At 42.6% G+C, this 26,444-nt stretch overlaps 1 protein-coding gene across 33 annotated transcripts in view; it reads left to right on the top strand.

Moving 5' to 3' along the window:
- ANK3 (ankyrin 3) overlaps positions 1–26,444 on the top strand; it is a 639,900-nt gene that overhangs the window by 558,807 nt on the left and 54,649 nt on the right. For 22 of the 33 annotated variants that reach the window (XM_089780093.1, XM_089780092.1, XM_089780089.1 and 19 more), the window contains 8 exons: positions 2,550–2,761; positions 5,471–5,678; positions 6,278–6,374; positions 16,664–16,892; positions 18,422–18,547; positions 19,854–19,976; positions 20,445–20,471; positions 22,561–22,642. In XM_089780093.1, coding sequence (XP_089636219.1) covers positions 2,550–2,761; positions 5,471–5,678; positions 6,278–6,374; positions 16,664–16,892; positions 18,422–18,547; positions 19,854–19,976; positions 20,445–20,471; positions 22,561–22,642 — 1,104 coding nt within the window. The remainder of the gene's footprint in view (positions 1–2,549; positions 2,762–5,470; positions 5,679–6,277; positions 6,375–16,663; positions 16,893–18,421; positions 18,548–19,853; positions 19,977–20,444; positions 20,472–22,560; positions 22,643–26,444) is intronic. The other 11 variants (XM_089780079.1, XM_089780081.1, XM_089780097.1 and 8 more) reach the window with 3 other exon arrangements.

Here is a 26,444-nt window from a genome sequence, read left to right as displayed (position 1 = left end):
CAGTAAAAGACTACTCTGAAAAAAATTGCTTTACAGTCTCTGTCCTTAGCATATGACTGTCATATGGAAACAGAGATTGACCTTGTTTCCAGTGCCGATGGCCTACCCTAGAACATTTCTGTGTAGAAAAGCAGAGGTTCTCAAGACCATTTGCCAGAGAAGAATAGATGGAAACAGGTCACCTGTGATTGGACCAGGCTTATGATTCAGAGATCAAATGGAGAATACAAAATGTAATGCTGAATCAACATTATTTCTTCCTGTCTGCTTTTACAAGATAAGGCAGACAGATAACTTGCAGTAGATGTGTGCTGTATATTTAGAACGTTTGCACATAATAAGGTATAGATTTACTCAAATCTGTATCTTAAGGAAGATTGCCAGCAGGAGCACATACTTAGGACTAATTACTTAACCTTTTTCTGTTCCACATCTTTTCTGTGGAATTTGGATAATACTCTCCCTTTTAGTAAAGTGCTTTGAGATGAGTGAAAACTGTTGCATAAGAGAGAAGGAAATTAATTAAATTAATTAAGGAAATTAGCATTATTTCTGTATGTGCAGCACCGATATAATGGTGATCTGAGCATACAAAATTCATGACCAATGTGAATTTAGGAAATGTGACTTCTCCAAGGACTGTTTTCCCTGCTTCATTAAGTCACTTTGGCCAGATTTATGTGATTGAATTATAGGTATTAGGGTTGCTTCCACACATACATACTTCTTGCCAGAGACGGCATCTTGGGCAGGCTTTTTATCTGTTATCCAAAGCATAATCCTCCTTCCTCATGCTTCAGCTCCTTTTCAGAGTTTCATTACCATTCTGCTGTACCAGACTTTAAATCTTCCAATGCCTGGAGGCAGGAATTCCTGGCAACCAGAAAGGATTTTAAATTGTAATTGCAGAAAACATCAATTTTTCTACTTCAGCGTAATTAAATTCTCCTTCTTCTCTCTTGGTCCAGTATTTGGCACTGAGTTTAGTTTCTTAAAATGATAGGTTTTCTGCGCAGGATTGTGTATATGATTAACAATGAGAACAAAGTGCCAATTATGAACGTGAGAGCCTGGATTGTCTCTACACCTTATTCAAGCTGTTACTCTCAGAGGCTGCAGGCAGAAAGCCTGTTTCATCAGAAGATTTCAGATACCATCTCTTGAGTCAGCATTAATGGTAGCTGACATAGTGGCAACAAAAGAGATACATCTGTGCCAGAGTATGGCATAAATGTTTAAAGGGAAAAGCATCAATTTTAGCATTTAGATTTTAAATATTGTTGAAATTATACTCACTCTTAGTTATGCAAAAAAGAACATATCTCCTTATAAATTGCCCTATACACGCCCTACCAATACTTTCCTGCTCTTACTGTACTTTAAACCTGCTGTTGGTTCAGGGCTAAATAATTTCTGTCCTACCACTAAACCCAAACTAATGTTTTGGTGAAAACTTCACATTTGAGGGAAAGTAAGAAATACTGTATCTGATCACTTGGTTTTTTTCTTTTGAAATATGATTGATTAGAGGGCAGAGAGCAGGTAACGTAGTAAAAGAGGAATGATAAATACAGCTACTCATATGACTCCAAAGCTTACCACGGAGATTTCAACAGCACACACGACATATTATAAGCCAGTTCCTTTTCACAGTCAGGCTGCATTGTACTACTCCAGCAATACTGGAGTGTGCTTTGCACTACTCCAGCCTTAAAATTGACCAAAGTATAAGAGCATTGGGACCCTGACCAGACAGGTTAAAATGTATGTGTGTTGGATTTGGGTTAGGTTGGGATTAGTTTTAATGTGCCAATAACTCCATTGCACTGTGAAGTCTCTGCGTGCGCTGATAAAGTTCCTCATCTTGTCACTGGAGGCACGAGTGTGGATGACAAGTGTTAGAATCAACTCAAGGTTTATTGAGAGCTATAGCAAGTATGAGACTATCCCAGGTGATTACCGTCTGAAGTTACATAGCTAGTCACACTCCAAATATGTTGGGGCAGAAATTGGAAGTTAGGTCATTGGAAATTAGGCCACATTATGCATTGATGATGATGATTTGCATTTTTGAGGTTGGGGCACACCTATGCTGCTGGGACCGTGGATGTGTTTTGATGGCCTGTGTTGAGTATTCTCTTACCTAAATGACAAGTGAAAAAAGAGTTTGATGATCTCATCTTGGTCCCTCATGAACACTTTGTTCTTTTCACCACATACATTAGTCATCTCTTTGGAAGAGAAGCCAAAAACTAGAGTGGCAAATGTGTGACAAGTTAATAGTACTGGTGGAACTTCATGGAGAAACGTACATTGTCACTGAATGTATTCAGTGCAATTAAGTCCCTCATTGTCAGGAATATCAAATTTCCACAAAGTTTAAACATAAAACAAAATCCATTGGTGTAAACTTTTTTAAAAGCCTTCTCGAGCATTTGAGTCTGGCATAGAATTCAGCTTTTCCACAATACAGAATAAAGCTTGTGCACTCATGTATAGTATTTGCAGATAGATTACATGTGAACATTTTAATGTCTGTTTCCCCACAGAGCTGGATAGTATTGAAGAACTAGAGAAGAAGCGTATCTGCAGAATCATTACCAAGGATTTTCCTCAATACTTTGCAGTGGTTTCACGAATAAAGCAGGAAAGTAACCAAATTGGTCCTGAGGGAGGTGTTTTGAGCAGCACAACTGTGCCGCGTGTCCAAGCATCCTTCCCAGAGGGTGCACTAACCAAAAGAATTCGAGTGGGACTCCAGGTAATAAATCATACCTGCAACAGTCATTTTCATATGCAAAATCTAGAGTTGCAGTTCTTAATCTGCGGGGTGCAACTCAAAACTGAGTCACAAAGATATGACAAATAGGTGACACCTCTGACTGAGAGCTGGTAAAGCCTGTGGTCATGGGGACCCATCATGAGCCCACATACAGGGCTCCTGGACTCTTAATGGGGCTGTGGCGGCTACTTGCCCTATGTCCATCTCGTTACTTAATCTGGGAGCTGCTTCACCACCCACTGTAGCAGAGGAAGTGGCTTCCTTGTTCTCTATCTTCATAACATCAGCCACCCATCCCCACCTCAGTGGCACCAGCATCCATCCTTTGTGTGTTAATACAGGTACATCATAGAATCCTAGAACACTAGACCTGAAAGGGACCTGGAGAGGTCAGTTGAGTCCAGTCTGCTGCCCTCACAGCATGTGCAAGTAGACATCTAGGAACAAAGAATGTAGGCCATACTTGCATGAAGGAACTCTATGTTGAAAGCAATGACTCAACAAACAATTTGGGGGTGTTGATGAATAATCACTGAACATGAGTTTCCAGTGCAGTGCTTTGGCCAGCAGGTCTGTTGTGATCCTTGGATGCCTAAAGAGGAATCTCAAATATGTTGTTTGACCTCTCTGTGTTTGGCATTGGTGCAGATGCAGCTGAAATACCTTGTCCAGTTCTGGGGTCCATAATCCAAGAAGGATGTTGATAAATTGGAGAGGCTTTGCAGAAGAGCCATGGGAATGATTAAAGGATTAGGAGACATGTCCTGTAGTGATAGACTCAAGGAGCTCAGTCTAGCTGAATAAAGAGAAACTTAAGGGGTGATTGATCGTGGTCTGTAAGCATCTATCTGGGAAACAAGTATTTGATTGTGGGATTTTCAGTCTAACAGAGAAAGATATAACATGATCCAGTGGCTAGAAGACAAATTCTAACTGGCAATCAGGCATACATTTTCAGAAGTGAGTGTAATTAACTATTGGAACAGTTCATCGAGAATTCTTTTGGATTTTCCATCACTGATAATTTTAAAGTCAAGGGAGATGTTTTTCTAAAAGATCTGCTTTAGGAATTATTGTAGGTAAGTTCTTATTTAGGAAGTCTGAATTTGATCTGAGGAAGTGGGTCTGGCCCACGAAAGCTCATCATCTAATAAACCATCTTGTTAGTCTTTAAAGTGCTACATTGTCCTGCATTTTGCTTTAGTTGATCACAGTGGTTCCTTCTGGACTTGTAATCTGTTAATTTAAATCTCTCCATCCCAGCCAAGGGCTCCCGCTCTCTCAGAGTATGTTGTAAGGAAACTGTGATTGGCCCAGAGTGAATTCTTGTGGAGATCCGCCTATAGTTTGTATACCTGGTCCTGTGCAGTCCTTGATAACTAAGGGATATGTGTGGTGATAGAAGTGGTTGTAGTGCTTAATACTAAAGCTTCTCTGGGCTGCAGAGCATCCCATATGCATCTGTGGGGAGTCTGCTGTAGAGTAGACACCATCTGCATTTCTAGGTTAAGCCAGGAGCCATTCCTATTACCCTCAAGCACAAGGATGCCTGGTGAGGAAAGACACAAAGGGGCACTAGTCACGTGACTGCCACCCCAAAATGACTTCTCCCCACTCCACCCCCAGACCCTGCTCTTCCCACTCCTGCGTCAAGCCCTCCCCACGTCCCTCTCCTGAGAGATGCAATCTGGGAGACTAGCGTGGACCTGGCACCAGCAGCAGGGATCAGGCCTCCCCGACACTCATTGGCAGCAGCAGAGGGAAGTGGAGTGGTGCAGCCGTAGCTCACTCTGCTCCTGGCTGGGTCGGCCCACTTTCCCCCAGTGAGTGTGAGGCCCAGTGCCAACCCTCTGCTTAGTGATGTGCTGCTCCACTTCCCACACCATTGCTGGTGAGTGCAAGGAGGCCTGCCCCTTGCTGCAGGAGCCAGGCTCACCTCTGCTCTCTGGGCCTCCCAGAGGCTCTGGGCTCTTGCCCCTCCTGCCCATGGCGTTTGAAGTGTCACATGACTCTTGCCCCATTCCTGCTGAAAATAGCAGCACCCAGGAGTGCACAGATGGTTTAAAACTTCTTTTAAAAGTGCATCACAGAGTCTAGAACAATCTTTAATGCTGATTTCTGATTATCATTTATTGGTGGGGTGTTGAAATTTTTCGCAACAAAATTATTTATCCAGTTGAATCGTTGTGTTCATTAAATAGGAGCTTAGTTTTAGATTGTTTTGCTCAGAACTTGTGATTTTTGTCATAGTCTTTGCAGATTTACCAGATAGTGCAGTTTGTTAAAGGAACAAGTGACAAATCAGGGAGAAACTTATGAGAAAAGTAATGACACAATTTGGTTCATAAAAGTATCCAAAATGTCTGATTCAAAACTTCCTTGTTCTAGAAATTAGATTTGAAATTGAATAAAATACAGATTCCTCATGAGATTTCTGCTATTTTTTCATTGGCATTTTAGTTCAGCAACACTGCAAGAATTGTGTTGTTTTCCTCACTGTAATTTGGTGCATTAGTGATCCTTGTGTAGGATAGAGCCCTAGGAGTGGCACATTTTAAGAAGGCCAAGAAAAAGTAAAATGGGACAAGAAGAAAAATAAAAAGAATTGAGTTCTCACTTTGAAAGGATTCTGATGGTCTAAAACAGATGTTTATCTCATGATGTGCAATTCTTTCTGTACGTTGACAGGCTCAGCCAGTTCTAGATGAAATTGTCAAAAAAATCCTTGGAAACAAAGCAACTTTCAGCCCCATTGTCACTGTGGAACCAAGAAGAAGAAAATTTCATAAACCTATAACAATGACAATTCCTGTGCCACCACCTTCAGGAGAAGGTGTAACTAATGGATACAAAGGCGACACCACACCTAGCCTTCGACTTTTATGTAGCATTACAGGTTAGAAAAGAATCTACTCTTACAAAGGTCACTTTAACAATAATCCATCCATAGTTATTTGTTATATATTTCAAACATAGCTTTCCAGTAAGGAATGCCGTTGATAGTTCCAAGTAATGGAGCCAGTAGGATTAAATACTTCACGGGTATGATGCAAAGCCTATGGAAGTCATTGAAAAGACTGCCATTGACTCAGTTGGCCTTGACTTTGGTCCTGTGTCATTATCCATGTTAGAGAAGAACATTTTATTATGTGCTCCATTGTTATACAGAGAGTCTTTCCATTGACAACTGCATACATAAAAATCCAGTATGGAGCAATCCTCATTCTTTTGATTGCAGTGGGAGTTTAGCCACTGAATCCAATTAAGCCAGGATATATATCTCACTGCATTAGAATAATTTTCTGTAATGCATGCTACTATATTGCTATTCAGATGTATGAGAGCAATAGTAACTAGATACTTCTGTTTACATGTGAAGTACATGAACACAAGGGTGGAAGTGTTTTTTTGTAATCCATTTTTTAAAAGTTCGACAATTCATGTTACATGTTTGTTTTGTAAAATAAAATTGTGTATGATTACTTATTTTCATAGGAGGGACTTCCCCTGCTCAGTGGGAGGATATCACAGGAACCACTCCACTCACGTTTATAAATGACTGTGTTTCTTTCACAACCAATGTTTCAGCCAGGTATGATAATGCAAAACATTTGTTTCATTAAAGAGGAAAAAGAATTCACCTCAGCTTTCCATGATCCTTAAATAAGGCTTATAAAGAAAGTAAGCTAGATTCTTAACTGGTGAAAATTGGAATAGCTTTCTTGACTGTATTTGTTTATACCAGCTGATGATTTGACCCAATGACTCACTGTGCTTGGCCCAATGACTTGCTATCAAAAATAGCTTAGTGTTCATATGCCTGTTGGAGCTATGTACATAGTTATTCCCCCCCAAAAAAGCAGTTTTGGTAGTATATTTGGTAGTACTTTGTACAGATAAGCATTCCATGTTTAGAAAATGCCATGGTTCAAACTGCATGTGAAATCTTAAGTGTGCTCCTCTGTATGCATTATGAAACAGTCTTTAATGACAGTTTAAAATACGGACCCATGGGAAGGAGGCCCTTGAAGAATTCCATCAGGTTATTTCAACAGTTTCTACCCCTCTATCAACCTCAGCATGGAACAATCCGCACAGGAGAGCCACTTCCTGGACACTAGAGTACAAATAAATGATGGTCACATGAAACGTACTGACCACTATTTTTACCTACATGCCTCTAGCTTCCATCCAGGACACCATTACATGATCCACATACAGCCACACCCTAAGATACAACCATATCTGCTCCAGTCTCTCAGACAGAGACAGACACCTACAGGATCTTTATCAAGTATTCTTAGAACTTAAATACCCTCCTGGGGAAGTGAAGAAACAGATTGACAGAGCCAGACAGTTACCCAGAAGTCACCCACTACAGCACAAGCCCAACAAGGTAAATAACAGTCCACCACAGGCTATCGCATGCAGCCCCCAGCTAAAATCCTTCCAGCGCATCCTTGACAATTTACAACCAATCCTAGAAAACGATCTCTCACTCTCACAGACCTTGGGAAATAGGCCAGTCCTCATCTACAGACAACCCCTGAACCTGAAGCAAATTTTCACCATCAGCCACGCAACGCACGACAGAAACACTTTCCCACGAACCTATCACTGTAACAAATGCCATTGCCAACTGTGTCCACATATTTATACAAGAAACACCGTCATAAGACCTAACCACGTCAGCCACACCATCAGGAGCTCATCCACCTGCACATCTACTAACGTGATATATGCCAGCAGTGTCCCTCTACCATGTATACTGGCCAAGCTGGACGGTCTTTACATCAAAGGATAAATGGACACACATCCGACATCAGGAATGGTAACCCACATAAACCAATAGGGGAACTCTCTAACCTCCCTGGACATACAGTAATGGATTTGAACATAGCCATCCTTCTACAAAAGAATTTTAAAAACCAGTTACAAAGGGAGATGCTGAACTGGAATTCATTTTCAAATTCAACACTATCAACTTAGGATTGAACAAGGATCTCAACTGGTTATTACCAAGGCAGTTTCCCTTCCCTGGATATTCACATCTCCACACCAAATATTGTGAATGACCCACTTCCACCCTGACTTGGTAAGCTTCATTAACACAAGCAACTTCTTCCTTATATATATATATATACTCCTGCTTCTTTAACTTCCACTGATGAAGTGGGTTTTACCCCTCAAAGCTTAAGCCCTAATAAATCTATTTGGGTATGTCTACATTAGCCCCCTAGTTCGAACTAGGGTGGCTAATGTAGGCATTCGAACTTGCAAATGAAGCCCAGGATTTAAATATCCCAGGCTTCATTTGCATGTTCCCGGGCGGGTGCCATTTTTAAATCCCCTTAGTTCGAACTGACTGCCTGCAGCTATACACGGCAGTCAGAAGTTAATCCGAACTAATCCTTAGTTCGGATTAACTGTTACTCCTCCCGGGCTTCATTTGCAAGTTCAAATGCCTACATTAGCCACCCTAGTTCGAACTAGGGAGCTAGTGTAGACATACCCTTAGTTCTAAAGTGTCACAGGCCTCCTCATTTCAAATACTGTTTCTCTAAAATTACAGTGGAGTAGCCTACAGGCTTTTTTTTACAACATTTACAAGAAGTGCATAGCTGCTCTCTTCATACTTTTAGTATATTTCTCATTATGTCGCTGTGTTTACTAACACACAGAAACCATCTGAGAAGAAAAAGAAAAAAATCCATCTCTCTTTCTGCCGGTTTGCAACGTTTACATGACAAGCCACAAGCCCCCAAACCACTGACCTGCAAATACAAACTAAAGTCTGCAAACAAAGCTTATATATAGTTGTTTGGTTTGAGGGGATCGTTGCATGCATAAAAATCCATTTTTTGTACATAGAAGGATGTTTTCCTCTATCACCCTAAACTCCTTATTTTGTAGTTGTACTACTTGTCATTATGCTCCTAAACTTTATTAGAGATGGAGACTATACAATATCTGTTCTATAGAAAAGACTCTTTTCTTGCATATGCAATGTATGTACTATGGGTTTTCTGTGAAGTTCCCTGTAAGCAGTGCAAATCATGACCACACAACTGTTTTCTGAGCTCTGCTCAGAAGTTTAAAGCTCCCACGCAAGCAGGAAGCTCAGCTGACCTGCAGGGGGCGGCGAGTCATCTCGCTAAGCAGCTAAATGGAATTAGTTGCTTGCTTGAAACTGAGCAGCTCCCAGACCATGAAAAAATTGAGGTAAGGGAATAAGTGGTAGAGGCGAGGAGAAGGAGGGACGGAGGGAAGGAGTAATTAATTAATTGGTCGAGGGGGATTCAGAAGGGAGGGGAGTTTGGAGAGTTCCATCTACATGAGGGGTGTGCCTAGACTACAGGGTTTTTTCTAAAAAAGTGGCCTTTTTTCGAAAAAACTGTACCTGCGTCTAGACTACTGCTGTGTTCTGTCAACAGTAAATCAAAAGAACGCAGTGGTTTTGTCGACGATGGTAAACCGCATTCTACGAGGAATAACACCTTTTTTTCGAAAGTCACCTTTTTAAAAAAGGTGCTATTGCATGAAAACAGGGCTTTTTCGAAAAATCATCTTGTTGTCTAGACACTGTTTTTTGAAAGAGGCTTTTTTGAAAGATACTTTTGAAAAAACCTGTTTCAAAAGAGGCTTGCAGTCTAGACATAGCCAAGGAGAGAGAGGCAGAACCACTCTCAAGCCTCCCAGGGGTGGAGTTTGTGCTACGAGTGGGGGAAGTGTGGATAATTTGTGCTTTAGCTGGGAGTTAGGATAGGACAGATTGCTGGTGCCTGTTTGAGAAGCAGGATTTTATCCCAGCCCTCATCTGGGTTGGAGGGAGCAGACCGCAAAGGCATAGGTGGGTGAAAGGGTGCTGGCATTGAGGTGAGGTGGGGGGGTTGTGCTGTGAGGTGAGGGAGGTACAGATAATTTGTTTGTTCTTTATCAGGGAGTTAGGACAGGACAGACTGCTGGTGCCTGCTAGTTTGAGAAGCAGGATTTTATCCCAGCCCTTGTCTGGGTGGGGGGAGCAGATTGCATAGAGATAGGTTGGGGAAAGAGGGTGGGTGGGTGCTAGCATCTGTGCTATGAGGTGGAGGTTGGGAGGGTGGGGGTTGTTTGAGGTGTCCCTGATAGGGATGTTAAGTAGCAGTCAGTAAGCTAATCGAGCAGTCAATGGAATTTCCATTGACTACTCAATTAGTCAATAAGGGGGTTAGCTCCCAAAGACAGCGCCAGCTGGGACCGAGCACTTTCAGCTTCTGCTGAGCCCCTGCTGCACCTCTGCTTCCGTTTCCCCTCTCCCCCCGCCCCCGATATGGAGGCAGCAAGTATGGGGGAGTGAGTAGTTGAGTAGTGACTCGACTACCCTATAAGCCTAGATTTATCAGGTAGTGAACTACTTGACTAGTCCCTTTCATCCCTAGTCCCTGACTCACTTGCTGCAGTCTTCTCTGTCTGGCGGGTTAGGAGTGGGAACGGGGCAAGAAAGCAAGTTGCATAGCATAGGTGTGTGCCAGGACATTTATATGGTGGCATTTCAAACAAAGTTTATGTAGGTGTTAATGGCTTAAGGTAAGAAAGAAAAAGATTCTTTTAACAGAATTTTTGGATTGTTGCAGATATCTAAAACTCTGATCTTAATGATTTTTTAAAATCCTGTGTTTTAATACATTAAATTACATTAGTAATAAAATACATTAATACATGGTAAATTATATTGCATTAAGGCCAGATCTTTACTATATGGTAGAGTTCTGGCTCTTATGAGTCAGAAGTAGCAAGTACTAAGTGTGATGCTAGTTGTTTTGTATGATGAAACCTTATTTGCAAGCTCTTTGAAACATATGTCTGTCTACAAACGCTAAAGACTTGTGTTAATTTGTTTTTGGGCTTATATATATATGTGGGCTTTTGTTTGTATTGGTAGTGCACATCCACAAACTACCTCAATATTGTTATTGCACGTGAGAAATTTCAATCCACCCAAAAGAAAATTCAACCCATCCAAGGATAGAAAATGTTAGAGGGAACACTGGTTTTCTGTACAGCAAACCATGGACTCGATTACATTGCTTAGTTTGGCCTCCCATCTCGCTCTGAATGTGGCTAAAATTTTATTTGAATGATGATTTCAGATATAGGTACTAGTCGACCTTGCAGAAGTACAAAGCAAGATACAATTTAGATGGCACTTAGCCACAAAAATTACACCATCTGCCCAGGTTTGGCTTGAAGGGTACTGAGAACACTGCTCTACAGCCATAATGCTTCTGAAATAAATGTAGTCAAACTTTACTAATTCTGGGTCACTGAGAACGAAAATGATGCTTAAAATTGTTGATTGGCTCTAGTTTTCAAGATATGCTATTGGGTCGGTATATATGACCCTTGACTTGCGAATGGCGGAGGATAAGTGAGTTATAAAGGGAAGGGGTCTCCAGCAGAAATGACTAAAATACATCTTTGACTAGATCTATGAATAAATCTATGACTGGGTTTGGACAGTACTTGCTTTTTAGGCAAAAGAATGAATGATGCAATCAGAAGGCGGTATTGCGTCATATATGATATGAATTGCATCATGTTATTCCTAGAAGTCATGGATGATGCAATCAGAACGAAGCTTACATCACTCTGCTGAACAAATTGCCCTATATCAGCTCTAGAAATCATACAGTGTCATTCTCTCTTATTTGTCAGTGTTTGATTTTGCAAAGGGACACATTTCTGTTTAGCCAAAGTGAGCAGAGATGTCTCATACTTGTGTGAACAGTGCAGATAACTTCTGCTATGTTTGTGATGAAGTGACTTTTGCATCACAAAAGCGCAGTATAACCACTATGGTTAAGAAAGCCTATCACCTTTATTTTGGCTGCAAAATTGGAAATCAGGACAAGAGGTGGGCCCCACACATATGCTGCAACACTTGTGCAACAAATCTTTGCGAGTGGATGAACAGGAAAAGGAAATCTATGCCATTTGCAGTGCCAATGATTTGGAGAGAGCCAACAGATTATACCAGCAATTGTTACTTCTGCATGGTGCCTCCAGTTGGGAAAGGTGTGTCAAAGAAGAAAAAGTGGACTGTGTATTATCCAAACATTCCATCAGCTTACGCCCAGTACCCCACGGAGAAGAACTGCCGGTTTCTGATGCACCAGAATCATTCTCACTTGAGTCGGATGAGGAAGAGGATGAAACTTCTGGTGCTGAACCATCAATGTCACAGGACTCACAAATTCTCCCATCCTCCTCCTCTGAACCACACCTCATAACACAAGGTGAACTGCATGACCTTGTCAGGGATTTGGAACTACCCAAGAGTAAGGCAGAGCTGTTGGGCTCCAGACTACAGCAGTGGAATCTCCTGGCAGGTGATGTTAGGGTTTCCATGTTCCGTGACCGTCAAAAGGATCTTGTCCCATTCTTCTTCATGGAAGGTGATCTTGTAGCCTGCAACAACATCGATGGTGTGATGGCAGCCCTCAACATCGTTCACGATCCAGATGAGTGGAGACTGTTCCTTGATTCATCGAAGACGAGTCTTAAAGCTGTTTTGCTGCATTATGGCAATGTTTTGCCATCAATTCCAGTTGGTCATGCAGTCCATATAAAGGAAACCTATGACAACATGAAACAACTTTTGAGGTGTATAAATTATGACCAACATCAGTGGCAGCTTTGTGGCGATTTGAAGGTTGTTGCTCTCTTGCTTGGTCTGCAGACTGGATACACAAAGTACTGCTGTTTTCTCTGCGAATGGGATAGTCGTGCAAGAGATTCCCAATACATCAGGATAGACTGGCCACTCTGACAGTCATTGGAGCCTGGGAGGAAAAGTGTGCAGCATCCACCACTTGTTGAATCAAAGAAGATTTTGTTACCACCCTTCCACATCAAGCTGGGTCTGATGAAGAACTTTGTCAAGGCCATGGACAAAACACAAGCAGCTTTCAAGTACCTCTGTGGAAAATTTCCAAGGTTAAGTGAAGCTAAGATAAAGGAAGGTGTCTTTGCTGGTCCACAGATTCGTGAACTTCTTTGAGATGATGCATTGGACCATGCATTGCGTGGCAAAGAAAAGACGGCATGGAAAGCCTTCCAGGTAGTGGCAATAAATTTTCTCGGAAACAACAAGGCAGACAACTACAGGTTGTTGGTGGAAAACCTCCTCAGGCATACAAAAGCCTTGGTTGCAACATGTCACTAAAGATACATTTTTTACACTCTTAGCTAGATTTTTTTCCACTGAACTGCGGAGCAGTGAGCGACGAGCATGGCGAGCGATTTCACCAGGACATTGCAACAATGGAGAAACACTATCAGGGCAAATGGAGCCCATCAGTGCTTGCACACTATTGCTGGACAGTGACAAGGGATGCTCCATTTAATGAATACAGGAGAAGCCAAGAAGCACCCAAGAAGCACCGAATAGACACTGAATAGGACAAAACTATGTACATAATAGTTTTATTATGAAACAAAAGGCAAAAATTGTATTTATATAACCCTTTTGCTGATTTTTAAAGTGTTACATAAACAGGACTGGTGAACTATTATCATATAAAGCAACCATAAACACATGAAAAGACCTAGATGTACAATTTATGATTAAAACTCTACTATCTACACAATATACATAGATGTAAAATGTAAAAACTTAGGGTATGGCTACACTACAGCGCTAATTCGAACTAACTTAGTTCGAATTAGTTAATTCGAACTAAGCTAATTCGAACCAAAAGACCCAGACTAAAAAACTAGTTCGAATTAGCGTTTTGCTAATTCGAACTAGTATGTCCACATTAAGTGGACCCTGAACCGGGGTTAAGGATGGCCGGAAGCAGTGCCGGCAGGGCATCAGATGAGGACTTAGAGTGTGGAGCTGCTGCCTCAGGCTAGCCGAGGGCTGTGCTTAAAGGGACCCGACTCCCACCCCGGACAGACAGTTCTCAGGGGTGCCCCGCTTGCAAAGCAGTCCTGTCTTGGAGTGCCCTGAGTGCCCACACTGGGCACATCACAGCACTCGGCCATCAGACCGGCTGCACTTGCCGCAGGCTGCCATCTGGGGAGAGAGGGCAATTGGGGGGCTGCAGGAGAGCTTCCACCCCCAGAAGCCCGCAGAGCCAGCCCAGTCCTCCCCATCGGGGGCTCATACCCCATTCCTCCCTCACCTCCTTCCATGTACCCTTCCCTAGCCCCCCTTCATGATGTACAAAATAAAGAAAACGTGTGGTCAAAAATAGAATCTCTCTTTATTGAACAAAACTCGGGGAGACTGGGAAAAGGAGGTGGGAGAGGGGAAGAGAGAGGGTGGGAGAGGGGAGGGCAACTAAAATGATCAGAAGTTTGGAACAGGACCCATATGAAGAGAGGCTAAAGAGACTGGGACTTTTCAGCTTAGAAAAGAGGAGACTGAGGGGGGACAGGATAGAGGTCTCTAAAAGCAGGAGTTGGGTGGAAAGGGTGCATCAAGAAAAATTCTTCATTAGTTCCCATAATAGAAGGACTAGAGGACACCAAAGGAAAGGAATGGGTAGCAGGCTTCAAACTAGTAACAGAAAGTTGTTCTTCACAAAGCAAAGAGTCAACCTGTGGAACTCCTTGCTGCAGGAGGCTGTGAAGGCTACAACTAGAACAGAGTTTAAAGGGAAGTGAGATCAAGTCATGGAGGTTGGGTCCATGGAGTGGTATTAGCCAGGGGGTAGGAGTGGTGTCTCTGCCCAAAGTTTGTGGAAGGCTGGAGAGGGATGGCACGAGACAAATGGCTTGGTCACTGTCTTCGGTCCATCCCCTCCAGGGTCCCTAGGGTTGGCCTCTGTTGGCAGACAGGCTACTGGGCTAGATGGACCTTTGGTCTGACCCAGTACGGCTATTGTAAGCTCAGGGCTTAGGGTCAGGGGTCTCAGTGGACCACCTTGATTTTCATGCACACCTGCTCCTGGGTGGCCAGGCTGGCAGCTCTCCTGCCCTAGACGGCCACTTTCCTGTGCCTAGTGCGGAGGTCGTGGACGAGGTCCACGATGTCCGCACTAGACTAGGCGGGTGCCTGCCTCTTGCGGTCCCGGGCAAGCTCCCGGGAGAGGGGGTGGGCTGGGGGGCATCAGGTGGCTGGCTCGAGCGGTGCCAGGTGCAGGGTCTGCTGGCTGGGTGCTGGCAGGCTTGCACCTGGCACGGGCACCGTAGATAGCCCGTGCCCCTTTAAGGAGTCCGGGGCTGGGAGGGGGGCAATAGAGTTTCCCTGGTGTTGGCCAGCAGGGAAAGCTGGGGAGGGCTAGCCTCCCACTAGTTCGAATTAAGGGGCTACACACCCCTTAATTCGAACTAGTAAGTTCGAACTAGGCTTAGTCCTCGTAGAATGAGGTTTACCTAGTTCGAACTAAGCGCTCCGCTAGTTCGAATTAAGTTCAAACTAGCGGAGCGCTAGTATAGCGCCTATCAAAGTTAATTCGAACTAACATCCGTTAGTTCGAATTAACTTTGTAGTGTAGACATACAGGCAGTCCCCGGGTTACGTACAAGATAGGGACTGTAGGTTTGTCCTTAAGTTGAATATGTATGTAAGTCGGAACTGGTGTCCAGATTCAGCCGCTGCTGAAACTGATCAGCGGCTGACTACAGGAAGCCCGAGGCAGAGTTGCTCTGCCCCGGGCTTCCTGGAATCAGCCTCTGATCAGTTTCAACAGGCTGAATCTGGACGCCAGTTCTGACTTACATACAGATTCAACTTAAGAACCTCAGGCGTCCCCAAGTCAGCTGCTGCTGAAACTGATCAGTGGCTGATTCCAGGAAGCCCGGGGCAGAGCAACTCTGCCTCGGGCTTCCTGTAGTCAGCGCTGGTCAGTTTCAGCAGCGGCTGACTTTGGGACGCCTGGGGCAGAGCAGCTGGAGAGCTGCTGGGTCGCTCCAGTAGCGCCGCTCCTTGGCGCTACTGGAGTAATCCACCAGCACCCCAGCTGCTCTGCCCCAGGCGTCCTGATTCAGCCGCTGCTGAAACTGACCAGCAGCGGCTGAATCAGGACGCCTGGGGCAGAGCAGCTGGGGTGCTGCCGGGTTGGTCCAGTAGCGCCCAGAGCGGCGCTGTGGGACCAACCGGCAGCGCCCCAGCTGCTCTACCACAGGTGTCCGGAGAAAAGCCTGGACTGCTGGGGGGGGGAGCATACTAGCTGCGCCCCCACCGCCCCCCAGCAGACCAGGGAGACGCGGGCGGGGGACCGAGACGCACCACGGTTCCGCCGCCTGGGTCCTCCGCGGCTTTGCTCCGTGTCTCCCTGGTCTGCTTGTCTCCAGCAGACCAGGGAGACGGGGAGCAAAGCCGCGGAGCACGCCGGCAGCGGGACAGCTGCGGCGCGTCTGGGCTGTCTGCTGCCAGCGTGCTCCCCGGCTTTGCTCCCCGTCTCCCTGGTCTGTTGGTCTTCAGCAGACCAGGGAGACGGGGAGCAAAGCCGCAGAACACGCTGGCAGCTGGACAGCCGCGGTGCGTCTGGGTTGTCCTCTGCCTGCGTGCGCCGCGGCAGACCAGGGAGACGGGCAGCAAACCCTGTTCGTAACTGCGGATCCAACATAAGTCGGATCCGCGTAACTCGGGGACTGCCTGTACCCTTAAATATCTTGGAAACTGTAGCCAATCAGTTGTTTTAATTGTCATATTTGAATTCAGCACATCAACATACATAATAAAACTCTGCCATTGCTAATGGGAAATTTGCAGACACTGCATTCCTCCAAAATTGCTGGAGAAATCATCTCCATTCTGCCCTGTAGGTTAGCAGAAAGTTGTTCTTTGCTGATGCAACAATTTCTTTTTAACATTTTGGCGTTTGTTTGGTGAAATAAATCCCTTTTTCATGAAGATGTTGATTTATTCTTTTGTCTTTTCTCTTCCAGATTTTGGCTTGCAGACTGCCATCAGGTATTAGAAACGGTCAACCTGGCCACACAGCTTTATAAGGAATTAATATGTGTCCCTTACATGGCCAAGTTTGTAATATTTGCCAAAATGAATGACCCCGTGGAATCTAATTTGCGTTGCTTCTGCATGACTGATGATAAAGTGGACAAAACTTTGGAGCAACAAGAGAATTTTGAAGAAGTTGCAAGAAGCAAAGATATTGAGGTATGGTTTGTATTAACAATATTTCTGATCATTCCTATTCTCCATGGCTGCATCTAGACTGGCAAATTTTTCTGCAAAAGCACTTGCTTTTGCAGAAAAACTTGCCAGCTGCCTACACTTGCTGCTTGAATTTGCGCAAGATCACTGACGATCTAATGTAACGCAAAAACTTTTCAGTTAAAAGCATTAAAGCATTTGCGGAAAATCATGACAGTCTAGACGTAGCCTATGGGGCTAGAAAATCTATGCTTTGGTTATACTCTGTAGAAGCAAGCACAGTGCTTTGATCTCAGGAAAAGGTACAAAACCACTTCAGGTTGTACCTCCCTTTACGGGACTCTGTGATGTTCCTGGACCGCAGAGCCCGGTCTGGTAGTGGGGTAGGCACACATTGGAGAACCAGCAATTTAGCCAGGAGCCCAGTGCTGGGGGTGGGGATGTGGACAGGCAGCAGGGCAGGGAGTTCTGGCCCCAGAAGAGCTCCCTGGCCCTATCAAGGATCTCTAGCCCGGCAGTGACCGTGGAGCTCCAGCCGCAACCAGGGAACTCCTACCCCAGTGACAGGGAGCTCTGGACCCCGACCTCCGGTCCTGACCCTGTTCTGGCTCCAGCTGCCCGGGAGCTCCAGTCCCAGTAGCAGCCAGGAAGCTCTGGCCCCAGCCATGGATCCTGGTAGCTGAAGAGCCCTGCCCCAGTCATGGAGCTCCAGCCGCAGCAGCAGTGGGACTGGCAGCATCTAGAGAGCCCTAGGAAGCTGAGGTAGCAGAGGGGACAGGCTGGAGCCCTAGCCCAGTGGCAGCACAGGCCATGAAGGAAGGGACCTTTCCTGGTCTGGCAAATCTTCTCATTTGAGACCGATCAGGTCCCAAGAGTACCAGACCAGCGAGGTCCAACATGTATAAGATGGCTCCAAGAAGGCTCACAATAAAACTATGTAAAGAACTGGAAGTGTACTAAGCAAGATAAAGGAACAGGACAAGAGAAGCCATCTTTACATAGTCCTTGAGTCCTTCTGCTTAATGGAAGTGGGCAAAGGATTCTGGAGTAACTGCTGTAGAGCAGTTGGATTCATGCTTCACAGCTTGGTAAATCAAAATACCTCCTTAGGTAAAGCTGAGTTGAGTTAAACCCACTTGAGTTACTGAGGCTGGTCTGTTTGGGATTTTTGAGACAATAGGTGCTTCTTGTGAAAAATTGTGTAATACAGTATACTATACACTTTTCCCTTAGAGAATCCTGCACTGTATCTAATTATAACAATATCCTTACCTATGGAATTAGAGCTGTATTTTTAAAAAGTAACTTTAGCAATTAGAATGTTTAAAATAGTTTGAATTAATTGGCTGCACTTATACATACCATACTACTGTTAAATTACATCATTGTTGAACATGTGTTAATTTAATGCATTGCTAGCTGAATGAGGAGTTATGATGTTGCAAGAAATGGTGGTATGTGTTTTTGCAAGTATCATGTACCATTCAATTAGATTTTACTTACTTTCAATTTCTCTTATGTGGCTTTGATAGGTTCTGGAAGGAAAACCCATTTATGTTGATTGCTATGGAAATCTGGCCCCTTTGACAAAAGGCGGACAACAGCTTGTTTTTAATTTTTATGCTTTCAAGGAAAATAGACTGCCATTCTCTATCAAGGTAATTATAAACTCCAGAGAGTACTAATGTTGAGAAAATGTTTCCTCCTGTAGTAATATTGGTTCTGTCTAATATGAATAGTCTGCCACTGAAAGGAAGGAAGTAATATAATTTAACAAGTAATATAGTTTGGAACAGAGTTTATAGATTGTATACATGAAGCCATGGAAGGCACCACTGTCAGAGCTGGGATCAGAATCCATGCTATTCTGATTCAGTCCTTTTGCCAGAATCATGGCTCTCACACAATCTGTTGTCTTATACATTCTATGCAAGGTACATGATTTCAAGGGGTAAATCACCTACCCAACTAACAGGAATGAGATAATGTGATCCATATTTTCAGCCCTAGCCTCTTGTTTTTACCTGTACAATTGATTGTGCCCCGAAATAGTGAGTGTGCAAGCATATTATGCATATGTAAATACCTGTTTGGTGTGTGCAAATGAAAGTCATGGTCACTTTTGTGAATGAAAGTCATTGCATAATACAAAGAGAGAAATGCAGTTGGGTTGAAAACTCAGTCATATTTATCTACAGGAATATTATCTCCTGGAGTGATGCACTCTGCATGGTGTCTTACGCAGGTGTGAGAAACAGTTTTGGAAACTTGATTGCAGCGGAACAAAAATCCCAGGCTAAACCAGTAGTCAGGGTATAGTTGCAACTGGAAGATGCAAGATGCAAGCTGAAGCCTGTCTGAGTTCCTTTGGTCTTCAATTGGTGGGGTTCCTTTGGATGGAAGAGAACATGACTTGTTACTAGGGATATGACAGTGTGTATATTCAAATGATTAACTGATGAGCCTGTATGAGAGGCAGTAGTGTGGGGTGCAGCACCCTACAAGCACCAGCTTCTGCCTGCCTCCCCATACTGATACAGAGGCAGCAATGCAGAGCGGGGGGGAGGGGGAAGGGAGAAGGAAGGGGCTCTGTGGGAGTTGGTACACATGGAGAGACAACTTAAAAGTAGGCTCCCCTAGAGCACCGACTCCCACAGAGGCACACCCTCCCCCTACCGCCCCCCCCAGCCCAGTGTGTAAAAATGTAATTTCAGCAGTTACACATTCACCAATTAAAAAAAAAGAAGCTTTTAACATCCTTGCCTGTTACTCTCCAGCAGCATACTCTAGGTGACCAAACTGAATCTGATGGTCTCCAATAGGAGCCATACTCAACACTCCTTTTGAGCAAAGAGGTCACTTAGGGACTTTGGTGCCTTACATGTTCTTTGTGGGGAAAATGCAATGCAAAACCATACATTTCAAACAGTTATAAGTCAAATTACTGTATGCTTTTTTTTCTAGATTAGAGACCCCAGCCAAGAGACTTGTGGCCGCTTATCTTTTTTGAAAGAACCAAAGACTACAAAAGGACTGCCACAAACAGCTGTTTGCAATTTAAATATTACTTTGCCAGCACACAAAAAGGTATATCCACCCATACACTTTTTGCTTTGTTTTGTTTAACTTTTGTTTTGTTTTAACTTTTTTGCTAGTAATAAAGAAGCCCTGTGAAATGCTAGGGAATGCTTTGTAATTTGATTAAGCCTGTTGTAAATTTGTTTCATTAGATTTTTTGTTTTGTATATAGAAAGCTTTTAAAGTCTCTTGTTACTGTGGTGTCAAGTTCCTATTGTTTTTTATTATTGGGTCCTCTGTTTACAACTCATGCTTCAGCTTACAGTTCATAGATTTTATGCATTCAGTAATGTCATGTGTTGATTTGCACTGGATGTAAGATTTTTTTCTTTTATGTTGATGTTTTGGTTTTGCTTTTGCTTATAAATCAGCTTGCATTTTGTGCTCCCAACTTGGTCCTTTTCATATCCTGATATTCTTTTCCCTGCTGTCCATTATAATATTCCTTGTCTCTGCAATGCACCTTGGAACCAAAAGGAAACAGAGTCAGATCAAGATGATGAGGTAATATAAACACTGTCTTCTTCTTCTATTTTCTTCAGAATTAGTGCAGGAAGATAAATATGTTCTAGAAAAGTGTTATAGTATCTTTTAACTATAACAGTGAATATTAACAATATATACTACACATCTATGTTCTGTTGCCAAGAAATAAAAATGCTGGCATGTGTTGGAATAAGATTATACGTTATAAATTTAAACATAATATATGCTAATAGTCTGAACTTCAGCTCACTTTATGTTTAGAATGTAAACGATGTAATTTATAACATACAAGCTAAATTCATCCTTCATATACAGGCAGTCCCCGGGTTACGTACAAGATAGGGACTGTAGGTTTGTTCTTAAGTTGAATTTGTATGTAAGTCGGAACTGGTACATATTGTAGGGGAAACTCTAGCCAAACATTTCTCCAGAGCTCAGTTTTATTCTCCCACACCTCACTTCCCTCAGTCCTTTATTCTCAAGCTGAGGTGTCTGATAAGAAAAGCCGCTCTGTCTCTCCCTGGTCTGCTGGGGGGGGGCGCTAGCTTCGCGTCTCCCTGGTCTGCTGGGGGGAAGCAGCAAGTGCGGGGTTGCCTTACCCTGTTTGTAAGTAGGGATCCGATGTAAGTCGGATCCATGTAACCCAGGGACTGCCTGTAGCTGAAATCAGTGACATTACATACACCAGGGATGAATTAGACCTCTTATGTTAATCAACATTCAATATTTCTGTAAACTCTGTATCTGTGAACCCTTTAAACACTGGCCTACTGTATTTTTATTCCTGTAAATAGCCCTCCATTCTCACCCTTTAATTTAAAAAAAAAAATTTAAAAAAGCAAAATAACCAGGAGTAATTTCTAAGTATTGTAGTATGTCTGTTTTCAAATAACAGCCAGATCTCTTTAGCTTAAAAATCCTTACCTTTTACATTTTTAAGAGAAAATCTCTTTCTTAAGTAATCTTAATTAAGTTATCTCTGGTCAGAAAATAAAATTTATTTTGTGTACTAAGGGATACCATGAGTTTTAAAACATTAGAAACAGAAAACCTAATCCAGAAATATCAGATACATAGCAATTTCACCAGCAGAGTTCCTTGTGTCTGACTGCTAACAAATAGCATTAGCTATCTGCTGACTAAAATCAAATAAGAGTCAATATATGAAAAGATAAACCATATAATTTGGTTTTCCTATGACTTATGCTTGGTGACTTATTTTATAGGTATCTCAATAGTTTTCTTTACAAACAAACTGTATTTTGGAGACTTAATCACATGAACTGGTTTCTATGAAGAAATTTTTATATTAAATAGAGCTGCAAAAATACCACAGTAACTGCTATGCCATTAGACATAGTAACTTACATTGAAACTTACTGCTTTCTAATATACATCTCTGCATTTTGTGCATATTTAAAAAAATCCCTTTCATGCCTTTTTTTGTCCCTAATGTACTTACTTTAAAGCAAGTGTACATTGTGGTTTATGTGCTTTCAAGACTGATTAATGTTGGGAGAGGTATTTGATCAGCCTAAACTATACTCTTATTAATGTTTTATGTCTGTATCTGTAGTCTTTTATGTTGATACTTCTACTTCTAACCAAAGGTGGTTATTTTAGAGAAAAATAAATCATGCAATTTTTAGTAGTATGCAAGGGATTAAGAAAAGAGAACAGGATATTACAGTATTTAGATAGTATATGGCTAACCTGTAACTTGAGCTTGTGCCTTAACTAAATGTATTGTGTAAGCAGCATCACCTTGGAAGCATATGTGGGAAACATACTTTATCTTAGAGACATAGCCATCTGAGTTACAATTCCTACCTTGCTTGAGAGTTACAATTCCTACCGTGCTTCATGGTTCCTCCACAGGATGAGTAATATACTGCTGGTGTATATTACCAGCTAATCATTACCCCTTTCCCTAAAATTGGTCAGTTCTGCTTCCTCTTGTGCACCCTCTTCAAGCAATAAAGGTAGATTTTTATTCCATTGTGTGGGTGTGTAGTTCAAGTATTATCTAGTCCACTACAATGAGGTATCATAATCAACCTGTTCAGTGTATATGAAAGGTACCAAGAGGAAATGTGTTTTGTTACAGACGGAGAAAACTGACCGGCGTCAAAGCTTCGTTTCTCTTGCTTTACGTAAGCGCTACAGCTATCTGACTGAGCCTGGAATGAGTGAGTTACATAACAAACCTACTAATACTAATACTGTATATACCCAACTTTAATAAGAAGAGACATTTTTTCTATAAACATTGCATTTAGTGTCATTTGAAAAAATCAATAGAAAAATATTCTATAGCAAAACTCTCGGATGGTCTGTGAGCCTCTGTGTTGTGAGAGTTCAGAGAATCCTTATTGGTAAGCAGTATGCTCCAGTTAAAGTAAATAAAAATAATAAAAAAACCCATATAATTTATCGACTGGAGCAACGTCAACTGAATTATTAAACTTTGAAGTCTTATATCACAGTGATGCTTTTCTAAAATAATGGGCAAAACTCAGTGAGGTGAAGGGTTCCTTTCAGGTAATTCTAAAATATTTGGATTCTTCTTCAGTTTATTTGAGCTCCTTCCTATTTTATATTTTCTTCCTCTGTCTCCCTATTTTCCCCATGTTCCATAGAGCCTCTTAATTCCCTCCTATCCAGTCATTCCTTTCTCTTCTACTCCCATTTCTGTGAGCTGATCCATAGCCCTGCTTCCTTTTCTCACTTTCAGTACAACAACAGTTCTCAAACTTTTTGGGCTCCGGAGCCCTTTACATGCGTGTAAATTTTTGCGGAGCCCCAGCGGTGTGTGTTAATTGCGTCTGTTCGAGGCAATTCTCAATTATGCTTTTGAAGGCTTTCCAGTTTGTCAACCTCACGGAGCCCCTGGAGATGTCTCATGGAGCCCTAGGGCTTTGCGGAGCACAGTTGAGAAACACTGCAATACAATAACGTCTCTGACACCATTTCCTTCTCTCCCCAGAGCATGATCATTCTTACATTTTTCTCTCCTCCTCCAAGGGTATGTCTAGACTACATGGCTCCATTGACGGAGCCATGTAAACTAGTTTACCCGGCATAGGCAAAGAAGCAGGGATTTAAATAATCCCCGCTTCGTTGAAATAAACATGGCCGCCGTGCTGTGCCGACAATCAGCTGATCCGGCACAGCGCGGTAGTCTAGATGCAGATCGGTCGGCTGGGGAAGCCTTTGCCAACCGATCACTTATGCCTCGTGAAACGGCTTCCCCAACCGACTGATCTGCGTCTAGACTACAGCGCTGTGCGGGATCAGCTGATCGTTGGCACAGCGTGGCGGCCATGTTTATTTTAATGAAGCAGGGATTATTTAAATCCCCGCTTCTTTGCCTATGCTGGGTAAACTAGTTTACATGGCTCCGTCGATGGAGCCATGTAGTCTAGACATACCCCAACAAACTTCTCAGTCCCTGAACTCCAATAGGTCATTCAGTATAATTTCATAAAATCCATTGACAAATTTTATCAGGTCTGGTATTTCCTTCCGGAGGCTGCTATTTAAAGGTCTTATGATCTCTGGGGGTGTGAGGTGCTCCAGAATGCATTGTGGTCCTCAGACACTAGAGAAGACTTGGAATATATAAGATCTCTGACCTTAAGAGATTATCAGAATAGCTGAAACTCATAGTGGACCCTGAGATATCATCAAAGAAAATTAAGAGAGACTGAAGGAAAGGGTTGGCTATGATGTTTGAAGTGAGTTTAGAAAGAAAAAGATTGTTTTTTATTTGCTTTCTTTTCAGTTTTACCTCCAAAAAACATGTCTGAGCTCAAAAATCAAGACTGCTTAGTAGACAGAAATTCATAAATTCACATAACCAGAGGAGGAGAAACCCACGGTCTAGAACAATGGTTCCCAACCTTTTTGGCATCATGCCCCTTTTTGATTTTTGAGAAACACTCAACCCTCCCCACCAATAGCAGCAAAACTTGTTGAGCAAAAAAAAAAAGGAACTGGCTGGGGCCAAAAAACAAAAATAGCGACACAACTTGGGGGGGGAGGGAGGAATTGATGGGGGGCTGGGTTGTCTCGTGCCCCCTTCCTCTCCCCCCCCGGAATTTCTTCACGCCTCCCAGTTTGGGAACCCATGGTCTAGAAGCTGATATTTAAGATTAACAACTTCCAAAAGGCTTAAGTGAAAACACACTGATGACAGACCCAGCACACTATACCTTGCCACAATCCATCCTGGATGCTAGTAGTATTCCAACTGGCTTGCTGCCACAGTATTGTCTTTGGACTTTGATGGGGCATTTTTATATTGTCTTTGGCATGTTCTCCCTTTTTTCCCCCCCACTCAAATAAGGGGAGCACCAGTTTCTCCTTTCCTTATTTCCTTCTGAGTTCTGGGGGGGGGGGAAGGATATTCCATCTAGATCTGCACCTACTTTCAGAAGTTGATGGCAGAATTCCCACCAATTTCAATTAACTTTTCTTCTCCACTGCTTCCGCAGTCTGGATGATGAGGGCAATGGTATTTCATTGTTGAGGTGTTCTAGTCAGATTTAAAGAGGGGAGGAGAGCACCGATCAATGAAAGTCTGCTCTTCCCTCCTCAGATGTCACAGGGTGCAATCACGTTGAGCTATAATCTGGTCTCTAGCCTGGCTATATGTGTCAAGTAAATTGAGAGTAGAGCATCATTCTACTGGGCAGGCTCACGTATGCTCAGTCACCATTTGCATTCTTCAGGAGAAAGAGAAGGAAGTAAGAATAACATTTAGTGCCCAGGAAGTGCAGGTATGCAAAACAACTGCACTGTCTGAAATATGCTAGTCCACTTAAAATCAACATAACATAACTGAGTTTTTTATTTTTTTTAAATCAGTAATGAAGCCATATTTTTCTAGACCATACAGCTATCCCATAACTTCATGTGAAGGTAATGTAGTCGATGGGGTTGCTTCATTGCCAAGTCTTTTTTCACGAGTAAAATATGAAGTATAGACAAGTCATTTTAAAAAATATCTGAATGTGTGATGTAATGGGGAGGAGAACATAGACTGCTGTTGGATGCACTGTCTCACTAAACTGTAGTGTGGGATTGTCCTAATATAACAGGCATTTAGTGGCATTTACAGATGCTTTTAAGTGTAGACCACATTTTTTTTTATTTCATTTCTGCCCTTCACTGTTGTTTTGGCTTATTATTTTTTTGGATTTGTGACTGCATGCATTTCTGGTGAACCTTGGCAGCTGCTTCTAATAAATCACTGTAGTAGAATTTTAATGAAGTTTTTCATGGAGGGAAATGATAGAGTAAGGAATGGTCACGTTTTAGTTTTTAAATGTTTTATACAAGTATGCTTGTAATGGCTGTCTTCTGGAACAGACTGTACCAGGATGCCCAGCATTCAAGCTCTTCAACCTAAATGTTCTAATCCTACAATAGTATTGCCTAATCAGTGCATCTCTAGACCTTTGCTTGATATTTGTAGACCAAATACATTTTCTCATTATGGGATATGGACTTTGTTAGATACACTTGTGACACAGAGATTTAGTAACTTAATATAAGTCTTGTTTTGTTTCTTTCACAGTGAATTATTGTCTGGCTATAGGACAGGCCGCACGGGTTTGATAAATTGTCACTGTAACTTCAGACAAAGGTGTGCGAAATAGACTGTTTGAATATTGTAGTTCCGTTTCTAACACCAAGTAACAGTTTGTGCCAAAAAATTGTTTGTTATTTGTGGAAGAACTCTCTAAATGTTATTGCTATATCAGAGGATATGGAAGCTGTAGTGTCATTCCCATAAATACTGCCCTCTTGATTGGTACCTAGAGCTAGTGACCAAAACCTAGGGTTTGCAATGCCTGTGAATACACCAGGGATTTTTGGGGATGCTCGCAGTTAACAGATTTGTCCTGGCCAGATCTTATGTATTGTTCTTTGAGTATTTTTCTAATTTTACCTTCTGAGAAATGTAAAGTTGAACAGGCATTTATT

This window comes from Pelodiscus sinensis, chromosome 8, assembly GCF_052426305.1.
Source record: "Pelodiscus sinensis isolate ZL-2025 chromosome 8, ASM5242630v1, whole genome shotgun sequence".
Classification (NCBI taxonomy): domain Eukaryota; kingdom Metazoa; phylum Chordata; order Testudines; family Trionychidae; genus Pelodiscus; species Pelodiscus sinensis.
This window is presented reverse-complemented; position numbering and strand designations above follow the sequence as displayed.